Source organism: Trichophyton benhamiae (assembly GCF_000151125.1).
Source record: "Trichophyton benhamiae CBS 112371 chromosome Unknown Abenha-F-c-01g09.f1, whole genome shotgun sequence".
NCBI classification, from domain to species: domain Eukaryota; kingdom Fungi; phylum Ascomycota; class Eurotiomycetes; order Onygenales; family Arthrodermataceae; genus Trichophyton; species Trichophyton benhamiae.
Window position 1 is genome coordinate 42959 of NW_003315076.1, and position 20173 is coordinate 63131.

Below are 20173 nucleotides of genomic sequence, written 5' to 3' on the forward strand. Positions count from 1 at the left end.
TATGGCTAACGGAGATTTGGCACTTGGAACACCGCTAAATGGTCGGCTAGTGGTATCATATCGGCAAGGGTTAGGCAAGTATAAGCTAGCTTCAACATTCGCCATGGCAGGTGGCGAGACCAGCTAATCCCAGAATGTGAATGGGCCACCTAACCTTGAGACTCGCACCAAGCTCGGGGAATTGGGTTTAAGAGATCCATGGTCTAGAATGGAGGTGGAGTTGGACGAACATCAGGATTCCGCGTGATGGGCAGCAGAGTAAGTAACTAAGTATTAATATAATATTCGGCAACTGGCCGGCTACTTGGCCTGCAGGCTGAGGCATGTAAGATTTCCTGTCAAGAGAAGAAGAGGTGTGGAGGGCAAATCTTCATGTGGTGAATGCTATAAAAGGTGCAGAGGGGTGCATGCAAGAACTCCTCTGGGCCGTCCTTGTACGAGAATTAAACATTTGGCGGGAGAGGGGGTATAGGTATGTATCGATGCGCTGTAATGATATTTTAGGATCCTCTTACTAGTGGTCTCGTGCGCAGTGAAGGAGGCTGTTTGTGATAGATGAACGACTCTGGTCCGGGCCGATGGGAATGCGAGGAAGAGCAGTGCCCACCTAGGCGTTGGTTGCTGCCTGTTGCTCCCATATTCGAGTACACCACAGCCCTTTCTCCTTCGTTGCCGACGCAGGAGAGAGAGAGAGAGAGTGTGTGTGTGTGTGTATGTGTGTGCGTGTGCGTGGCTTGCGGTGTGAACTGAACTCAGCTCCTTGCTATCGAAGTACACCGCACACCAAGACAGGGTTTTACTAGTTCTAGATTCGCTTCTGTGGTCAGCGGCGGATATCGATGACCTCCTGCATGGAATAGTGATATGAACCACCTCCCGTGCGCGTGCACACCCTGTCGTGGCATCCGCTCATGACATCAAAGCCAGGGGTTGGAAGACAGCAACCAGCCGTTCACCTCGCAGCTAAGTGGGCTAAAAGCAGAGTAGTGAGCAAGGCGAGCCAGCGATACGATGCCAGGAGAAGGCAGAGAAGTCAGCGCGGGCGGGAGAAAGGGTTGGACTTGGATCACGCGTTGCCCGTTGGTGGTGGCCGACATAAACTAGCGCCTTCTCAGATCTTTATCCTGTGGCCCCATGCATGCACGTATTCAGTCAAAAAGGGTCGGGCTGACAGGCCTATCAGATGCGTCTGCATTTCCCGCTGGCTGAAGGCTCTATTTTCTCAGGGCGTTTCATCAGAGATATCAGCCCATGTGCTCTCTCTGCCAGCCGCAAGGGACGAACATATTATTATTAATAAGGCAGAAACAGATTTTAGGGGGGGAGAAAACTCAGCTCTCCTCATGATTGAATGGGAATTTGACGTGGTCAACGCAGCAGCCACCGGAATCGACATGGCTATATCAACATGTTCCAACCTGACTGCAGGGCAGGCTTCACGACGGTCGTAGAAGAGCACAGAGACAGCCCTGGGGAAGGGCCAAACCAGCCCTTGTGATGTCGTATATATAATCTAAGCAGCTATCGGCAGGGTAGTGGCGTTGGTCTTGGTGGCCTGACTCTCTTCTCTCTCTGTCTTGAAGATGCTCGTGTTTCATGGCACCGGCTCGTACACAGATGCAGGCTGGAGATTGAAATGTCCAACATAGCGTAGTCTTTCTCTGGCGTTTTACTTCAGTTCCTTCTCTCCCTCGCCCTGCCCCCCTCTCGTCCGCCTTTTCTCTCTCGCTTCTTCTGCTTGTTTTCTTTCTTTTTTCGACTTTTCTTTTTCTATATAAAAATCACAGAAAGTGCTTAAAAGCGAAGATCATTTACCATACGTGACAATACAGCAACCCCCCCTCTTTGCATGGTTTCCAGGCTGCAGACGTCATCGTAGCCAATAGTCGGCGTTCTTCTGCTGAGTCATCTGTCACAGATACCTGTATTCTATACCAAAGTAAACCTCGCCGCTCGTCGACTTCAACCTCAACTTCTTCGTCTTTCTTTGCTTCTTCGCGAGCTCGATCGACTTTCTCTTCGCTTCTGCCTCGATCCCATCCTCCAGCAAGACTCGAGCGGCGTGACGGTGTTTGGTTCTGGTCTCTGCGATGCTGTTCCTACGCTCGTAGCATGTCCGGACTCTCTGGCTAGGCCCTGACGACCTGCTCTCCCAATCGAATCGTCGAGATCTGATCACCACCCAAGCCCGGCCAAAGCGGACACGACCGCCAGCATCGGTGTTTCAACGGCAATCTCTGTGCATCCCACGCAGGACAGCCTGCCTGTTCGGCCTAGAGGGACAGTCCACGGCCTCTGTCACTGCTGGCTGTGAATTATGAAGTGCTGAGGCGGTTCAATTAGCAGGGCTGGCGTACCTAGCATACAAACACCTCACCGACGACGAACTCCCACGAACGAACGAAACGCACACAGACACACGCAGACGGGGAGACAAGAGGCACATACCCACCTGGTACCTTCGAAAGTTGAACCTCGAATTTCGTCTGCTTTCCCTAGAACCACGACGTACTCTTTTTGGGAACAATGTGCTGTTCATGGTGACTGGTCAAGCTATTAGCTGGTCCGGGCACCGTTCTGCCCGGCAGACGGACCCATTCATTTTTCGATCTTGATATACCTCTTCCTCGCTACCGGCCCGCTCGATAGCGGTGTTTGTTTGTCTCTCTTATCTCTCCACGAACCAGCTCTCTGACTTGACACACACTCTATTTACGCTCTCGTCATGTCGTCACTCGACGGACGGGAGCGCTCAGATGCGCCACGATACCTCGAGCCTCCTGCTGTAACCGCTCTCCGGGAGGAGGCTCGGAATGTTGCTGCTCCCGCCCCAATGGAACGATCTCTCAGCCAGGATATCAGGGAGGAACGCGAGGATTTGAAAGAAGCTGCTGAACACACGCTCAACGTGATTGTGGATCTGGATCTGGATGGCCGCATAAAATGGGTCAGCCCCTCATGGACTGAGGTTATCGGAACTGATGCCCAGGAGGTCGAGGGGCAGCTAATTCACGACATTGCTTTGGACAACAAAGACGTCTTTAAAGAGGCTGTGCAGTCTATGAAGGAAGATGACTCCAAAAGTAAAATTGTGCGATTTGATGTTCGCCTGGGCCCTTTGTCGGTATTCTGGCAGGATAGTAAGTTGCCAGATGAAGAGGAGGAAACCTCAGCCTCTGATGCAGAAAAGACGCTACATGCACAGGAGTCTGCCGAGCAGGAAGATGGCAACATACTAAGCCTAGAAGGCCAGGGAATCATGGTCTATGATAGAACATCTGGTGGCAGTAGCCATGTAGGTAACCTCCGAAGCCCCTGAGATATAAATATTTTTTTGAAATACAATTACTGACAACTCTTCTCCCAAGACTATGTGGATGCTTCGGCCATCTACTGAGCCTCGAGAAGTGACGATAGGTCTTCCTCCACTGCTCGTTGAATCCCTAGGCGTCGGAGCTGAAGTTCTGGCCAACTATCTCAACGTTCTGGCTGAAGTAGGGATCAGTGATCCTGCTCACCACCCGCCCCCTATGCCCGTCCTCTGCCGGATATGTGAGAGGCAAATCACGCCCTGGTGGTTTGAGAAACACTCAGAACTTTGTCTGCAAGAGCATCGAGCAGAGATGGATGTTCAAATGGCGCAGGAAAATTTGAATGAACACCGTCATAGGATTGTCAAGGTTCTCGATGCCCTAGAAGCTCGCAAGAGCAGAGACAGCAGTCCATTCGTCGGTCCACAGGCAGAGTATAAGGGTCTGCAGATTGGTCCTTCTCCGGCTTCTACCTCTGGCCTTGTCTCTGGTTCATCGTCCTCCTCTGGTACTCCTCCTCGCTCTCGCGACCCGTCCACTTCCGGACTAGGACACTCTCGTGGACGGTCCTTCGCCGTGAGACGTCCCTTGGCCCGGATTGTGGAACTGATCTTAGACCTCTGTGACACCGCACTAGAGATTAGCACGCCGGCCCTCAAAGAATCACGGACGGATATTGGGGATGAAGTCAGGACACAATCCCCTCAGTCCGAATCACGGATTTCTCAGGTTCTTCAATGGCAGTCACCTAGCAATCACACTCTAGAGCAGGAGAAGGGTCTGGCCGCCTTATCTGCTGATACCGAGGAGGTCGCCCGTGCAAAGGTCGACGCCGTCTTCAGACATCGGCGTATCGTTGAATATGCTGAGCGTATTCGAATTGAGTTCACCGTCATAGTTGAAGAGTGTATTGCTGCGTCTATGGCTAAGGCTGAGCGTATCGCTACAGGCAACCTCGAAAGTTCAAGCTCTTCCTCTGACATAGAAACTGCAACAGAAGACCAGGAGACCGGTAGTGTGCCTCAAGTTACTCCTCTAGAAAGAACCCCTTCTATGTCTGCAATGTCCGTCGGTAGCACTGCTCGTTCCTTATCAGGTGATCGGGGACTTCGACGTGCTCTCGAACGGACACCAACAACTCCCATCCCAATCTCCACCCGTTCCAGCAGTCCGATGGAATGCCCAACACCGCGTTCCTTCAAGAGCTTGGGCAGCTTTGTCAACCCATCTCTCTCGAAGCGCGGGTCTCTGCTTGCAGAGAGAGAAAGCGATGCAGCCGACAGTGACAGCAGCATTCTCTCCTCTGTCTTGTCCGAGCGTAGGACCCAGTCTCCTCTCTCCGAGCGCGGACCGAGCCGAGCTGCCAGTGCAAAGGACAAAAATCGCCGCAGCCTTATTCTGCCCGGCGTTTCATCGCCTCGGAGGCAATCCCCTGCTCGCAATAACCCCCCACACTCTCCATTAAGGTTATCCAGGCCACGATTCCCAGTCGGAAGCGAGAACTTACCATCGCCGTCTACCTCTCCACATCTAACATCGACCGAACTGGCAGCTCATGGCCATGCACAATTTTATCCCCCTCCTCAACATCGTCACCACCATAGGCGCCAGTCGTCAGCAACCTCGCCTGATGTTGGGAAAGCTCCAATATCACCACACCTGACCTCCGCCAGTCACCCACCTCCTCCTGCCGTTGCTCCATCTATCAAAGACTTCGAGATCATCAAGCCAATTAGCAAAGGAGCCTTCGGAAGTGTTTACCTGTCCAAGAAGAAATCTACCGCAGAATACTTTGCCATCAAGGTGTTGAAGAAAGCTGACATGGTAGCCAAGAACCAGGTTACAAATGTCAAAGCAGAGCGAGCAATCATGATGTGGCAGGGCGAAAGCGACTTCGTTGCAAAGCTCTATTGGACATTTTCTAGCAAGGACTATCTTTATCTTGTTATGGAGTACTTAAACGGTGGTGATTGTGCTTCATTGGTCAAAGTTCTTGGCGGTCTTTCCGAAGATTGGGCCAAAAAGTACATTGCAGAAGTCGTCTTGGGCGTGGAACACCTCCACAGTCGGGGTATTGTTCACCGTGATCTCAAACCAGATAACCTTCTAATTGACCAAAGGGGTCACTTGAAACTCACTGACTTTGGGCTTTCGCGAATGGGACTTGTTGGCCGACAGAAGCGTATCCAGAAGAGCCCTAATGATTCAGCCCCAGACTTGTTGAAACAGGGCCCATTCACTCGGCCTGATGTTTCTATTGCGTCCTCACGATCTGCGTCGTTTGATTTCCCCGCCACGGACTCCCCCCACCAAACTCCATTGATCGTCCCGGAACCTGTGTTGACGCAGCCGTCATACTTCAGCTTAAGCAAGGAACCTTCTTTAAGTCGTGAGCATTCAAGAAGGGCATCTGGCTATCGCAGTGATAGTGGGAGCAGTGACACTCTTAGTCAAATGATGAGAAATTGCGCGGTTAGTGATACCACTGGTTCCAACCCCTTGACGCCAGCAGCCTACCCGTCCCTCCAACAATCAAAATCCACAATAGACGAGGAGATACTCAGTGAGGGAAGCGACTCTCCTCATCTATTCCCTGCACAGCCTTCGTCGAGTTACACTGCTCCTTCAATACCATCACAGTTTGAAACTTCTCAACAACAAATGGTGCCTCCACCAATGGCATTATTCGATCCACAAGACCACAATAGATGTTTCGTTGGTACACCTGACTACCTCGCTCCCGAAACTATTAATGGTACTGGCCAAGATGAAATGAGTGATTGGTGGTCTCTAGGCTGCATACTGTTCGAGTTCCTTTATGGATACCCACCATTCAACGCTTCTTCCCCTGATGAAGTTTTTGAGAACATTCTTCATCGAAGAATCAATTGGCCTGATGAGGCTGATGAACTAGTCTCACGCGAAGCCAAGGACATCATGGAAAGATTAATTACCATAAATCCTCATGAGCGCCTAGGTGCCAATATCGATGAGAAATATCCTAGTGGTGGTGCAGAAGTCCGTGCACACCCATGGTTTTCTGATATCAATTGGGATACACTGTTAGAGGATGAAGCCCAGTTCGTTCCTGCACCGGAGAACCCGGAGGATACTGAATATTTCGATTCACGTGGAGCGACTCTACAGGCTTTCAATGAAGAGTTCGAGGGCCAGCTTTCGTCCCCTAGTTCTAGTGGTGACTATCCCGACCGACCTCATGACGCCCTTTATAAGGTGAAGACACAGGTGAACTCCTTGAAACGTGGTCTGATGCCTCTCCACATTCCGCCTCATGTGCGTGATACTCGGAGCCGCCGGCTTAGCGAACCTGCACTGGCCGATGACTTTGGAAGCTTTAACTTCAAGAATCTTCCGATCCTTGAGAAGGCAAACAAAGATGTCATCCAGAAACTACGACACGATGCTATGCAGGCTCAGCAACGCGCAGTTCCAAGTAATAGTCCTGCCACACCCTCCGGCCCTTCTCTTGAAGGCAGCCCACTCCTACCAATGCCGCTGAAGAGAACAATGTCTCAAAATAAGGCCAATAACCGACCGGCGTCCCCATCAGCCGCAAGCCTTCCAAGTTCATCTTCCCCTAGTAGGCCCTCCCAACCCGGTTCACCACTGCTCGTCCAATTTAGCACCTCAGGCCACCATGAACGACGGAAAACATCAGGTTCATCAACGTTCTCACCACCTTCGGTTGGTTCTGCACCTACAAGCGGCGGTTTTGAACCCCCGCGGCTTTCTACCAATCTGAAGATCTCAACGTCAACTGCGTCTTCGCCTATCAAGAGCATGAAGACGTCAATCTCATCTGACACCCCCTCCCTGCATCGTCAAAGCAGTGTGCCGTCCTGTCGATCTAGATCACACACGATAGGTTCTCAAGACAGTGACCTGACTCCTGCAAAGGAGCCATTTGTTCCAGGCCATTGCAAGCGTAAGAGTCAACTTTGGGACATTTCTCCATCATCCTCGGATAATGAAGATCCTCGTGCTAAAGCATTGCTAAAAGTTCAGAGACGAAGACAGAGCTCTCGCCGGTTATCTCAAATCAATCTGGTGGAAGGTCCTTTCTTCCGGCCACTCGATATCTTGATTTGCGAGGACCATCCTGTCTCAAGATTGGTTATGGAGACGCTCTTTGAGAAGTTGCGGTGTCGGACTATCACTGCAATTAACGGGTCGGAAGCGATGAGATATGCTCTAAGCGAGGTGCAATTTGATGTCATCATGACAGAGTTCAAGCTACCTCAAATCAACGGAGCTGATGTTGCTCGCATGATTCGGGAGACGAGGAGTGTTAATACCCACACTCCTATCATTGCAGTGACAGGTTATCTAAAAGATCTTCCAGAAACACATCATTTTGACTCTTTAATCGAGAAACCTCCAACTCTACAGAAGTTGACCGAAATTCTCTGCAAGTTCTGCCAATGGAAGCCTCCACCAAAGGATGATACCCCGATGATGTTGAATCCGCCGTCGTATTCTGTGTTGCGGCGAAAGTCTGGTGCACTTGAAGATAGTCCTAGCTCTGGATCTTCTGGATTTGTTACGATACCTACGGGGTCGTACAGAGGATCTAGCCGAGAAGACTCGATCGATAGTAACAGCTTGGTCGGAGAAATCGAGTCGACGAGGTCTGATGATATCCCCGTCATTGTCGGCCATCGACCCAATGAGAGCTGGGACCGGAGTCGGACTGGAGGGTTAGGTATCACTGATGATGGCTCCGCTGCTATCTCAAGACCTATTGTGGCTGAATACCCATCGTCCACCACTCCACCCAGTCTTATGCACGCAACATCCGCGCCCGCCGCCTTTTCCATGCCAGGCGTGTCTACTCCACGAAAACATAGCTCTATGGAAGGCATCCGAGCTAAGCGAGAGTCGTTAGAAAAGAAACGATATGAAGGCGCTGAATCCGGAGATGATGAAGATGAAGAACTTGGTAATACGCAAGTCCGTAAAAGCCCACAGTTTACCCCAGGGAGAACCCGGCGATCTGGTTCAAAGCTCGGTACGGAAATGATGAGGACGAACAGTCGTGGCAGTGTAGTGAGCGTGAACGAGGATTATATGAAAGAGCGAGAAGTGGAATCCGATACGCAGACTGCATCCTCCGACACGGCTTCTACTGTTGTTCTTCCGACCTCTATTGAGAGCACTATCGAGCGCTTGCACATAAATGAAGAAGCCCTAGGCGTCCTTCCTGAGGATCCCGAAAAGGAGGAAGCTTCGTCTAGCAGTACCCCACTAAGCAAGCCTGTCATTAGTGGATTAAGCCAACGGCTCTCTAAGGAGCGACCGGCTTTCAACTTGCAGCCTGGATCACTTACTCCCTCCACCCATCTCGCAGCAACTGAGACAGGCCGAATAACCCCGCCCCTGATATCACCGGGTACTACGACAACTACACCTGAGCATCAGACTGTCAACTTGGGTGAAGAGAGTGATGTACATGACAACAACGATATCACGCCTAAACCGCATATCAGCGCCAGCCATCTTGGTGATAAGGGAGCCGAAACTCCCAGTGAAGAGCCAACACCACGGGCATCAGACCAAGCCAAATTGCATACCAGGGATCGCGTCCTAGGCTGGATGCGACGGTAGCTGCACGTCCTGAGGCTTTCATCCAGCTATCACATTTCCTACCTTCTTTCTCAGTCTACACCTTCCGGAGTTATGTGCCAATGGATATTCGGAGCGATCTTTTAGTTTACTTTCTTGTTTTATGCGCTTTGCCCACTCCTTTTCTTTCATTGTAAATACCACTTTCTGCTTCCCACTTGATCCGGTCCCTACTCTTGTTCATCTCGACTCTTTGGTCCTTGCAACGTTTTCCCATCCTTAAAACACGTTTCCTTGTCTCTTTCAATACTTCATTCCTTTCGTTTACCGCAATTTTGTTGTCTATATATATCACTTTAGTCGGTCCCAAGCGAAGGAGTTATAGGATAGTTTGCTCGTCCGTCCACTTGATGTTATATATGTGGAATGGAAGGAAAAGCTGCCAATTGTTCGAGGGAGGGGACAAAATAACTAGCCATACCCAGAAATAAATACATTAATTGTATTCTATGAAATCGGTCCTTGTGCAAGTTCTAAATAATCTGAAGAGGAATTGTCTGCCTTCAAGTACTGACGTCGCACACATGAATGATATCTACTTAGCTTCGTCTTTGGATGATAAAAATAAATCAATAAAATGGCATTAAGTAGGGTACCCTCTTGATCGTTAAATAATAAAAAGCAAGAAAGTAGAAAGGTCATAAACATTTTAACGGCCTACACAAAATGATCAAAGAGAGACCGGGTTTACTCGTCTTCCTCATCAATCTTTCCATCCCGTCCTTGTCCCATATCCTCGTCCTCTTCAAAAGTGTTAGATGGAACACCGTAGAGACGGAGAACAGGCTTGTTGGGATCCTTGACAAGAATATACTTCTTGACGGTCTCCTCGTCACCCTCTTCTTCATTATCATGACTGCGGATAAGGTCGACGATGGTCCGTACAATACCCCATCCGTTGTTGATGTTCAAGTTCATCTGCCCGGCAAATTCGCGGGGTTTGTAACCCATAACACCAAGGATGATATGAGCGGAAGCAGAGCGTGGGTTGGCTCTGGCAATGAAACCAAGTTTGAGAATGTCCGTCTTGGCGAGGAGCGCCTGGGTAGTCCATCGGGCAAGCTTGCAGTTGTTGTTCTTCATCTCGGTAGCGACGACGGCACCACGCTGGGAGGAGAGCTTGTTGCGCCAGTCAAGGGCACCACCGGCACCAGGTGCTCTGTGGTCAAACTCGTTGAGGGCACGGAGAGTGACGAGGTGGTCATCTCCGCTGACGTTCTTTATCACTGCATCAACTTCGGTTCGAACAACCATGTTAACTGGCTCTTCCTCTCCGCCAACAGAAAGGTCGAAGCGTCGGTATTTGTATGCCTTGGAAGCAAGAGGTTCGGTTTCTTCGGAGGGGTTGTAGAAGGGGTTGCTGTTGGGGTAGTCGACCTTGGAAGTGTCCGACTCTACCACGGTCTGGAGGGTGAAATTGTGGTTGATGATGGTGGCCTCAAGTGCGAGTGCACCGGGGGTGTTGATTGGGTCGTGCTTAGTGCCAGACTGAGCTTCAGAAACCTCTAGTGGTGCATCGGTGGCATTCTCGTTAACGGTGACTAGGTCGATGGACGCATTGTCGCGCTTATCGAAGTAGATCTTATCACCTTGCTTAACGATGACAATATCCCATGAATAAACACTGCGAGGAGCACACATGAGCATTGAAAGGATATCTGAAGTGGCAAAGACAGTAGCATCCGTCTTTTCGGACAATTCTTGAATGACGGGGTCTGCGGATGTGGTGACGTTGTAAGCAGCGCGGTCCAATGACTGCAACTTCTTCTCAGCACCCTTGACAGGAGCCTTGTCGTAGGATCTGTCATAGTAGTGCAAGAAACCATAGGTATCAATGTCCTGACCCTCGGGAGTCTCGAGATTGAGCTTAGCGAGGCGGTTGAAATCGATTTCCTCCAGCACAGTCCACTCTGGTCGAATGGCAATAGAGCTGTCTCGGTTTCGCTGTGGCTTATCATAGTCCTTCCAGCCGAAACGTCGGCCACCACCACGGCCACCTCGTCCACCACGGCTGTCGAAATATCTGTCTCCTCCCTGGCCACCACGACCACCTCCAACTCTCTGGAATCCTCCCCTTCCTCTCTGGGGGCCGCCTCGTCCACGACCGCGGAAAATGGTACCGCCACCTCGGCCGAATCCGCGAGACTTGACGGATGTTCGAGTGTTATCGACAACGGAGAAGCTTGATTCATCTTCGGCGACCTGAACAGCGAACAAACTGCCAGTCCCAGCACCGTATACTTGTTGATCTGTACCAGGACCCGTTAGCCAAAAGTGTACCCCTCACAAATGGAAATGACCGCGCTTTACTGTTCCCCAGGAAAAGCCATACCTCTGTAGTTACGGTTGTAAGCCTGTCGTCCACCACGTCCGTCACGGCCATCTTTGCCCTCCGAACTCCAGTCAGCCATGCGGCCTAACTTATCGCCCTTTGAGAAGGGGGCATATGGGACTCCATCGAGCGTCTTTTCGGTGGTGACGGCAGGTCCCCAGGTATCATCAGAGGGAAGCGCGGACACAAGGTCCAATATCGATAGCGGAGCCATGGCTATCTCGGTCTATCAAGCTGGCAATCTGGTATTCTCAAAGTGCCCTTTGATCGTGGCTTTTTTCTCGTTGCTTGATGGCGTTGATATTTTTTTTGGATCTTTTTCATGTGGGTTGAAATCTTGGCTCGCCAGGGTGGATTATGTAAGCACATACAACCGCAAAGGCCGAAGAGGTCGAAGATACTCAGTGAAGAGGGACCAGCTGGATGTATTCAGTGTTGATGCCCTTGATAGGATGGTTCTGGGTAGACTGTAGCAATGGGAGTGGAAATACTAAGACAATCTTATTAGATTATTTGCCGAAGTCGTGGGCGGCATACAGATATCCCTCCCCTGTATCCAGAAGACAAAAGCTTTAACTACAACTGAGGGCTAAATCCAAGAGCAGAGGAAAAGAATGTATAGTGCATAGGGGCTGATAATATATTAGATGAACTCTCCAAAAGAAAAAGAAAAGGAAAGGAAAAAGAAACATCATGAATACATGTCCAACACGTCCGCACTTTGGATCGGCGGAGAAATTAACGACGAGCTGCCCTCACAGCTGGCAATCGCATAGTCCATCTTGCTTGTCAAAACACTGTTTAGCGAGTCCATTACCTCGAAGTTTTCAAGGACAGCGCCAAACCCGTAGCAGCGGACTTTCGCCGCTAGATCACTCATTATATGTGCAATGTCCTCACGGGTCAGATAAGGGTATGCGTCATGGTTGCGAAGAAGCTGTAGCGCCATGATTGGAGTGATCTCATCGTCCGTTACCAACTGCTTGCTGAGGTTGAGCAATGTATTCAGGTTTGCAGGCGGGAGGTCGTAGGTTTTGGTTTCATAGGTCTGGCCTCGTTCGGTGTTGGCTATGACCGACGATGTTGGGCATGATGCCATCAGCGAGTGCCCGGAGACTGCTTCTTGGTTCTCGTCATCGTGTGCCCTGCGGCAAATGAATTCCAAGTGCCAGTTGCATGGCTTTTCAAGACTGTAGTTATTTGTGCCTGCGGTTAGAAAGTAGTTCTTCTTTGTTCTTTCTGTGATCAAAAATCTAGCCACTCACTGAAGGACAAAATCTATCCCAAGCTGCGGATCAACATCAAACACGCCAGGGGTGCTACTGACCAAGGCAGATCCGCCACCAGTGTCACTAGATGATAGAGCATTACCCGTAGCGGCCACAGGAATTGCCGATTCAAAGTACGGGTTATTGGACCCAGTAGCCGGCAGCTGTGCCATTTCCGACGTGGTGGTTCCAGGGCTTCGACCGGAGATAGAGGTCTCTGGAGTACCCAGGTAGTTCATGCTACCTAAATCAGGGGCGATTTGAGGGAGTGAAGGTGCGACGCTCCCTCCGTAGCTACTCTCCTGCGGGGTACTCTGGACGGGAGCGCCGCGCTTCTCCAATTCAGCCTCAAAGTTGATTCCGTGAGATGCGAGGATCTCCTTTAGCATTCGATTCTCGTCTCTCAACTCCTCTAGAGCTTGTTTCTGCTGCATGATGGACACGTTTGCGCCTTCGATATCAGTGGCATACCCCTCTCTCAGGCGGGTTATTTCCACCTCTAGGGCCCGGATATACTGTTCCTTGCGCTCGCGGTGTGTCCTTTGTGCTTGTCTGTTCAATTCCTGTCTTCTCGTCTGGGCTGGTTTGCTGTCTGGCTTCGGACCACGACGCTTCGGCTGTCCTTGTTGTCCATCTGTATTGCGAGATCAGAACTCATCCGAATAAAAAAGCACGCTTGGACGAATAGACTAGATTGCCCCAACTTACCGCTGGGTGACTTCTTCAGCGGGTCACTGAAGTTCCTGATAAACGGTAAATTCGCCAACGACGGCTTCTTGATGGGAACAATTGGAGGCCCTAAGCAAGCAGACGCAGAGTTGTTTCCGCCAAATGATCGGTTAAGCTCAGGGGTCGTAGGCAAGAGAGGAGTCTCCCGGTTATGGATACGCCTTGAGCTGACCCATCATAGGCGGAAACAGGTGCATTGGCGGTAAGTGTCCGTATCAAAGCCACGATCCTGCACCCCTTGGAGGGCACAGAGTACGATATTGAAAGAAACACATCCCCAGGCAGCGAATCCAACCAAAAAGATGGCCATATATACCCCACATAAACCACAAACGTGCAAACATGCAACCATGAAAAAAAAAAGGTATTACCAAGGTAGATAGGACATATATAAATCAAGCATTGTGTAATACGAGACGGACAGCTGCAGACGTACCTGGATCGATGCCGGTGGGCACGCTATTAGCGTCGGGACTGACCTGGGATGCGCCTGAGGCCATCTTTCAAAGACCGATAACGATTCGGAAACAGGCGAATTAACCGGCCGCCGTGGCTTTATTTCCTCTCAAGGCTGTGTGGTATGGACCAGGTAGAACGGGCCTAGGAGTCGCTCTAAATATCGGGGACCGTTCAGCAGCTGGCTGACGTTGGTGGCTGAGCGCTTGCACACCCTGGCCAGCCCGCTAGCTAGCTGGAGATCGCGGGAGCAGCGTGCTCCGTACGGCGGAGGCAGATCCAGCTATCGATCCCGGCCGCAGATGGGCCGATAACTTGCGCCGCTCGACGGTTCTGCGCTTCTGGTCGGGGCCGCAGGCGGTTGGCCTCTCTCTCGCTTTTTACTCTGTGGTTGTCGGTTCTTTCGTGCTTCTACAAGATACTAAGAATGAAGAAAAACTGCAGGCCAAGGGGGAGCGGTATTTTATACAACCCACAACGAGGTGAGCTGATATTTTTTTTGTATTTCTGTGATGCTATTGGACAACAATATTATAATACATTAGTCAGCGGTATCGCCACGCTTACTCGGCGTATTTCTGAAAGTCGGATATCAAAAAAAACTCGAAAAAAAAGACATAAAATTGGCACTTTTGGGGGGATAAAGCAGGTAAATCAGGTCAATTTTGGGGGGAATGTAAGCAGATCAACTTGAGACAAATTGCCTTGAGGCGGTGGTGGGTGCAGGAAACTGAAACTGGGGGTTAAAATAACTAATAATGATCGAGAAAGGAACTAAACCGCGGACCCAGCCTCAGGTGTCACTCTGTTCTTCTTCTTCACCACTATCTTCATAATCATCATCTTCTTCTTCCGATTCTGTTTCTGTTTCCCCTTCAGGTGTGCTTACAGGAGCAAAATGAAGGCTGAGGTCGGAGAGCTCAATTTCCGTGCCGGGGCCCCAGGTGCCTTTCCATAAGGGGGTCGCCTCGTCATATTCCGTCCAGAGAAAGCAGATCTCCAGGCTGACACCACGATTGCCCAGAGACACGCCTAGCAATCGGACTTCGTCAAGGTCAATATATCTCCGTACTTCTTGCTCACAGCTGTGGAAGAAACAGAACTCCAGTTTAATATAGACGTTCACTGTCACTTTCCGCAGCTTCCGGGGAGGGTCTTCTGCGAGGTAGACCTCTAATTGGTGCATGATGGGCATTGCGCTGTAATTCTCTAAGTAATCCTCACGGTAAGGGTACGGAAGCGTATCTACCAGAACTAGGGACTCTACGTTCGGTGGGAGGGTCTGGGAAAGCAAGGGACCAGTCCACGGACGCAAGCCCATCAATATTTCCACGGGTATCTGTAGGTGCGAGACGTGCTCCAAGTGTCTGAGCGAGTACACTGGGATGCCGCGGAACCAACTGGGCTCTTGTTCGTACGCATAAAATCCCACGCTACTCCAGACAACGCCTATGGTAAGCTTCTCTAAGGTACTGGCGACTTTCTCAAGGTCTGCAGCCAACTGTCCAAAGTCAAGCTCGGAAAGCTTCATCGACTGGTGGTTGTAGGCCTGACGAGTATAGGACGAGTATTCACGGAGCAAGCAGCACTCGAAAACCTTCAAGGCTGGTGTATGGTCCAGGATATCCCCGACCGTGGAGATGGTTAAATCGCAGAACTTGAGACGGAGGGTGGTAAGGTACGGGTGTGTATTAAGAAGATCCTTTCGCATGATTTTCATATGGCTGTCGTGAGCACTCAACTCGAGTGTCCTGATATTATGATATCGCATGATTGAGAATTTTCCAAAACGCAATCCTAACTCTCCGGAGTGATGGTGATTTTCCCGTCTGCAAAGTGACACATGTTGAAGCATAGGGAAATGGTTGAACTCGGGAATGTGTGAAGACAGGCAGGCCAACATGGGAGCTATGAATTCGGAGTAGTAGAACAATTCTGGCGCTATATCTATCCATGTAAGAAGGTCAAACTGAGATAGAGCCACGGCCAGCATTGCTTCGTCGTTGCCTTGGGAGAGAGCCGCAACCCAGGTCTTGTCCCATGTCTTACTCTCTAGAAGGAAGGGCTTTTCGTCCTTGCGCTTGAGACCTAGCTCTTTGAATTCAGGGGGTACAACTCTTTTAGGGCTTTGGATGAGGTTCTCCTTTCTGTTGTCGTAGAATGGAACGGGGATCCAACTTTCGTCAACTGAAATATGAACATGTCTGACGTAGCTGGCGAACCGTGGGCATTCAAAGATCGTACGAAGGAGTAGGTGAATCCAGGAAGTTCTGTATCGGTTAATTGCTCCAGGCCTTCCTAGAGCTCTCACATCTGCCTGCCTCTCGAACAATCGATCTATCGAACGGAAGAGCGCGCTCTGGGCTGGGTCACGAAAGGCTGTTGACACTAATGAAAGGGAGCGTAGGGTCCTTGAGTCGCACTCTTCGGCGATCATGCTGCGAATTTCAGGTGGAAGAAGTGAAATGCGGTCCATTATGAGTAAATTGGTGTGTTAGGAGGTTTTAAATAGGGATTAGGACTGTATAAGATTGAAAATTTTTGTATGAGTTTAGAATAGTTGGGATAGGGGTGGAGTGTAGTCGATGGGGATATTTTTGTCGAGTAAGCGCTTGTAAGTCAGTGGTATCGAGTAAGTGATATAGTGTAGACGGTATTGTGTACGGGGGTGTTGTATAGGAGGTGGTTGTGTAGAGGGTATTGTGTAGGGGGTATTGATAGGGGAGAGTGTGGTAGGGTGGGCATCTCATTTGGAGAGAGAAGGGTTCATACATATATCCCGAGTTGACTCACAAAAGTCATGGACGTCATCAACCATCAACTCTCTTGAACCAAAGCAAAGGGGGGGTTACGCGTTTGAGCAGATTTGGTAACGCCTATGATATCTCCAACCACTCCCAAACTAAAACCCCGCATAGGTATCATGTCCATCATAGATATATACTATCACGGTACAGCGAGTTCATGAGAATATCCCCATGCGGTATTGATATAGCAGAGCAGTAGGCCGTTGCATTCTGTTGCAGGGTCTATACCCATCTGTTGATGGGTAGAGCCACAGCCTCTGCAGCCACTCTCCATGCTTCCAGAGAGCCACGGCCTACCCGTAGCTCCCATTGTGGTATCTTCCTTCCTCTCTGGTGAAGCAGCGGAAATGTCCCGGATCCCTCGAAGGCGGATGTTGTATAGTCTGAGCATCGAAACGATTGACCAATGAGAATCGTCCGTTGAGTTTAAGCATAATCCGGATACTGGAAACGTTAAAAATTTCTGCGCTTAGTCATTCTGCCAAACCCTATTGTCTCTGCCTGTTCACCGCCTTCCAAAAGCGGATGAGGCAAGGAGTTGTTCCTCTGCGAGCGTAAACATCCATGGATAAGCCTTTTCAACGCTCTGGACAGTCTTTTCAACGCCTGCGTTGACATGCAGCATGCAGGATGGTGCCGTGCTTTTACGTCCAAGATGTGGTTACACAAGGAGGCTCTTGACGTTTCGTGTCCCTCTCTTCGTTCCATGTGAACCCTCTGATACGCGCATCACCTGATGCTGATATGTCGGGTCAGAGCACCGGAGGCGATGTCTTCGGGAAGTCGATGACGCAGGGAGGAAGGCAAAAAAGGAGGCAAGCCTAACATCGCTTGGTTAGGGCATCACGCTGGCCACTCTAAAGCCGAAATCCATTTCATCCGTGGCGAGCATAGAGAAGGCATAGAGAGCATCGGAGGGCTATACCACTTGTTTCGATGAGCCGGGAGAGAGAAACTACGCCTTGACTTCAACAGGATCCAACGGAGTCCTGAGTTGCGATCGTGTTTTCGGCCTGAAGAGAGTCACGGACCGCTACCTTCGCATATACTTTTTGGCTACGTCAGACTCTCTACCGATAATCGGTTATATAAAGGCAGCGCACCAAGTGTTTTGCGGTTGGTCTGAAATTTTGACACCGAATTTGGAACATGCAAAATATGGGTCACAAATCAATTATCAGCGTCTTCGCCTTGCTGGTGCTGTTTCTGAGCGTAGCACTCTTTGAAAAGCTGGAGTTCTCGGTATCTTTGAACAGGTATGGTTCGTCCTATCGAGAATGGAATGTGGCTGAAAAAGCGGCGAATCTAAAGAGTCAATGTTCGTTTGGAAGGTGTAATTTGTTCTCTAGCTAACTATTCCTAGCGGCCGCTCTCACGAACCTGTTCCAACCGAGGCTCCAAAAAATCAATGCCTGACGAGGGCGGAAGCCGAAGTGATCCTTCAGAAATGGATCGATGTCAAGGTGTCTCGGAAACACGACCAACAGCATGAACTGTTTGACGAAAGCTTTCGTCTATTTTCCGAGAGCCAGAACAGTGTCAACGGCGGCCGCATGGTATGCCCGTTTCCCTCCCCCCCTCTCTTCTACGTACCCATTGTATTAGGCAGTGACAGTCGGAATGTGGCAAACAGAAGAGCGTGCTAATCCACGTATCCAGGTTTCACTCCCTGTATTCTATAACAGGAATGAACTTTTTACCCATTTTAATGAAAACGACCTATCCGCTGCGGGCGGCATCATTGATGTGATGGCCTGGGACCACGGCTGCCACTCCATCGCATTCAGGTTTACGTTGCATGCTGAATCTCGGCCTGGCATGCTGCCTACTGCGGGTGTAGCTTTTATCACGCTTGACCCAAATACTCACAGAGTCAAGGACGTGTATGAAGAGTTCAACAACATCGAGTGGCTCAGGGGGCATTCATCTTGTCCGAAAACTGTGATTGAGTCGGACCCTCACAAAGGAATTTCGTGTATCGTCATTGTATAGGCCATTATTGGATAAATATGGAGTTTAAATATGTACTATATGGAGCACAGTATTGTCAAAAGGCGGCTATCGTCCAATGACGCGTAGAGGAAATTAATAGCCGCAGGCTCCACGCACGCGCTAACTTAGTCCACCTGGATGAAATTGAAATCTCCTGCATTCTTCCAAACCACCAGCTTGCCAACCTCACCGGCACGCACGGCAGCAAGGTATATAACTACATACCTACCAAGCATACTCGCCCAGCCATACAGCAAAATGCACGCTGGCTCTGGTCTAAGCCTCCTGAACAGCCCATTGCCGACACATACCTTCCTTCCCCTCGCTCCCTGATCCTTAATGTCCCAGCTCTCGACCAGCTCCAACTCCAACTCCAGCTCCGTCGAGGTATTAGTACACATATCCGCTCCCGGCAGCGTACGAGACGACACGAGATACCGCTCCCACGCCTCGGCATGTCTAGCCTTCGAGCCCGGCAGGCGAACGCGTCTTACGCCGCTGGACGAAGAAGCGCCTGCTTCTCCATCAAGCAGGGATGAAGGCGAAACCACCTTCGGATCGTTCAGTAGTTCCTGGCCATGTACGCAGGATGCACTACCGGAGCCGGAGCCAGAGCCGGAAGTGCGGGATGGCACCGACACGCCCACGCCCACGCCCACGCCTCCGTCAACCGTGCCTGATTCAGCGGGTGGTTCGCCCATACGCTACTCGGAGGCAGAGTCGGATCGAACGGATACGCCCACTCCCACGCCAACGCCCACGCCCACGCCCACTCCGCCGTTGACATGGACGGGTATAGAGCGGAATACCACCCCCGACGCATCGCCTATCAAGCCTGTGCCGGTGTATATTTCCATTTCCTCTGAAACCACTACCTCCCTATCGGAACGGGAGCAGGAGCGGGAGCAGGTCTCTACGCAGGTATCTACGCAGGAAGCTTCCCAGGCGGTAAGCGATGAATTGCAGTTTCCAATGGAGATTCATCCGCCGCACCCCATCCCGTCGTCCACAGCGCGGTTCAAAACGCATCTCACGCCCGCGCTGCGCATGCTCGTTTGCCATCCGAAATTATCCCGTCGGTACGCGCCGGAGTACATCGCGCGAGAGCTGCGGGTGTGCGAGCGCGGATACTGGTTTCTACGTATCCCTCTTGTACTCGATGGTGGTGGGGGGTGGAGTGCGGAGCGGTTCATGCGGTTCTGGGGGTACTTGGGTGAGTACGTGGGGTCGGGCCGGGCAGGGTGGGGGGTGTGGTGTGTTGCGGAGGAGGTTGCGGATGAGCAAGGGGATGGGGGACGTGGTAGTGGACGAGCTGTGGAGGTTCGTGTGTGTACGTGGGGAGAGGTGGTGGGTGCGATGTACCTTGTTCTGTACATGGCTAGTGATAGGGCGATAGCGGGTTTGGAAGGCGTGGAGTGGCGGGATGCAGGTGAGCGGGTGGTGATACGGATGTGATTAATGGTGGAAATAGAAGAGTAGATTAATGGAGATTTATTTTTTGAGATAGATAACTTTGTTAGCGTACATGATACGACGGCAACCGACTGACGGACGGACGGACAGGTAGACATATGAAAGACTAGAGAATGCGATGTAGGTAGGTAGGTAGGTAGGTAGGTAGATGTAGGTGGTGAA

The 20173-nt window shown here is 50.7% G+C and overlaps 5 protein-coding genes across 5 annotated transcripts; 2 read left to right on the forward strand and 3 right to left on the reverse strand.

Annotated features, from left to right (window-relative positions):
* Nucleotides 1-2725: 2725 nt before the first annotated feature.
* Nucleotides 2726-8936, forward strand: ARB_03641 (uncharacterized protein; the record flags this gene model as incomplete). The annotated part of the gene is made up of 2 exons (XM_003010089.1): nucleotides 2726-3295; nucleotides 3369-8936. 2 exons carry the CDS (start codon nucleotides 2726-2728, stop codon nucleotides 8934-8936), a joined length of 6138 nt encoding a protein of 2045 aa, XP_003010135.1.
* A 705-nt stretch (nucleotides 8937-9641) lies between these two features.
* On the reverse strand, nucleotides 9642-11500 carry ARB_03642 (uncharacterized protein; the record flags this gene model as incomplete). Its single annotated transcript, XM_003010090.1, has 2 exons — nucleotides 9642-11203; nucleotides 11287-11500. 2 exons carry the CDS (start codon nucleotides 11498-11500, stop codon nucleotides 9642-9644), a joined length of 1776 nt encoding a protein of 591 aa, XP_003010136.1.
* A 477-nt stretch (nucleotides 11501-11977) lies between these two features.
* On the reverse strand, nucleotides 11978-13281 carry ARB_03643 (uncharacterized protein; the record flags this gene model as incomplete). The annotated part of the gene is made up of 3 exons (XM_003010091.1): nucleotides 11978-12476; nucleotides 12552-13188; nucleotides 13263-13281. The coding sequence occupies 3 exons, from the start codon at nucleotides 13279-13281 to the stop codon at nucleotides 11978-11980; spliced, it is 1155 nt and encodes a 384-aa protein (XP_003010137.1).
* Nucleotides 13282-14532: 1251 nt separating this feature from the next.
* On the reverse strand, nucleotides 14533-16215 carry ARB_03644 (uncharacterized protein; the record flags this gene model as incomplete). Its single annotated transcript, XM_003010092.1, has 1 exon — nucleotides 14533-16215. The coding sequence occupies one exon, from the start codon at nucleotides 16213-16215 to the stop codon at nucleotides 14533-14535; it is 1683 nt and encodes a 560-aa protein (XP_003010138.1).
* Nucleotides 16216-17695: 1480 nt separating this feature from the next.
* Nucleotides 17696-19077, forward strand: ARB_03645 (uncharacterized protein; the record flags this gene model as incomplete). Its single annotated transcript, XM_003010093.1, has 4 exons — nucleotides 17696-17802; nucleotides 17910-18102; nucleotides 18152-18519; nucleotides 18639-19077. 4 exons carry the CDS (start codon nucleotides 17696-17698, stop codon nucleotides 19075-19077), a joined length of 1107 nt encoding a protein of 368 aa, XP_003010139.1.
* Between the last annotated feature and the right edge of the window lie 1096 nt (nucleotides 19078-20173).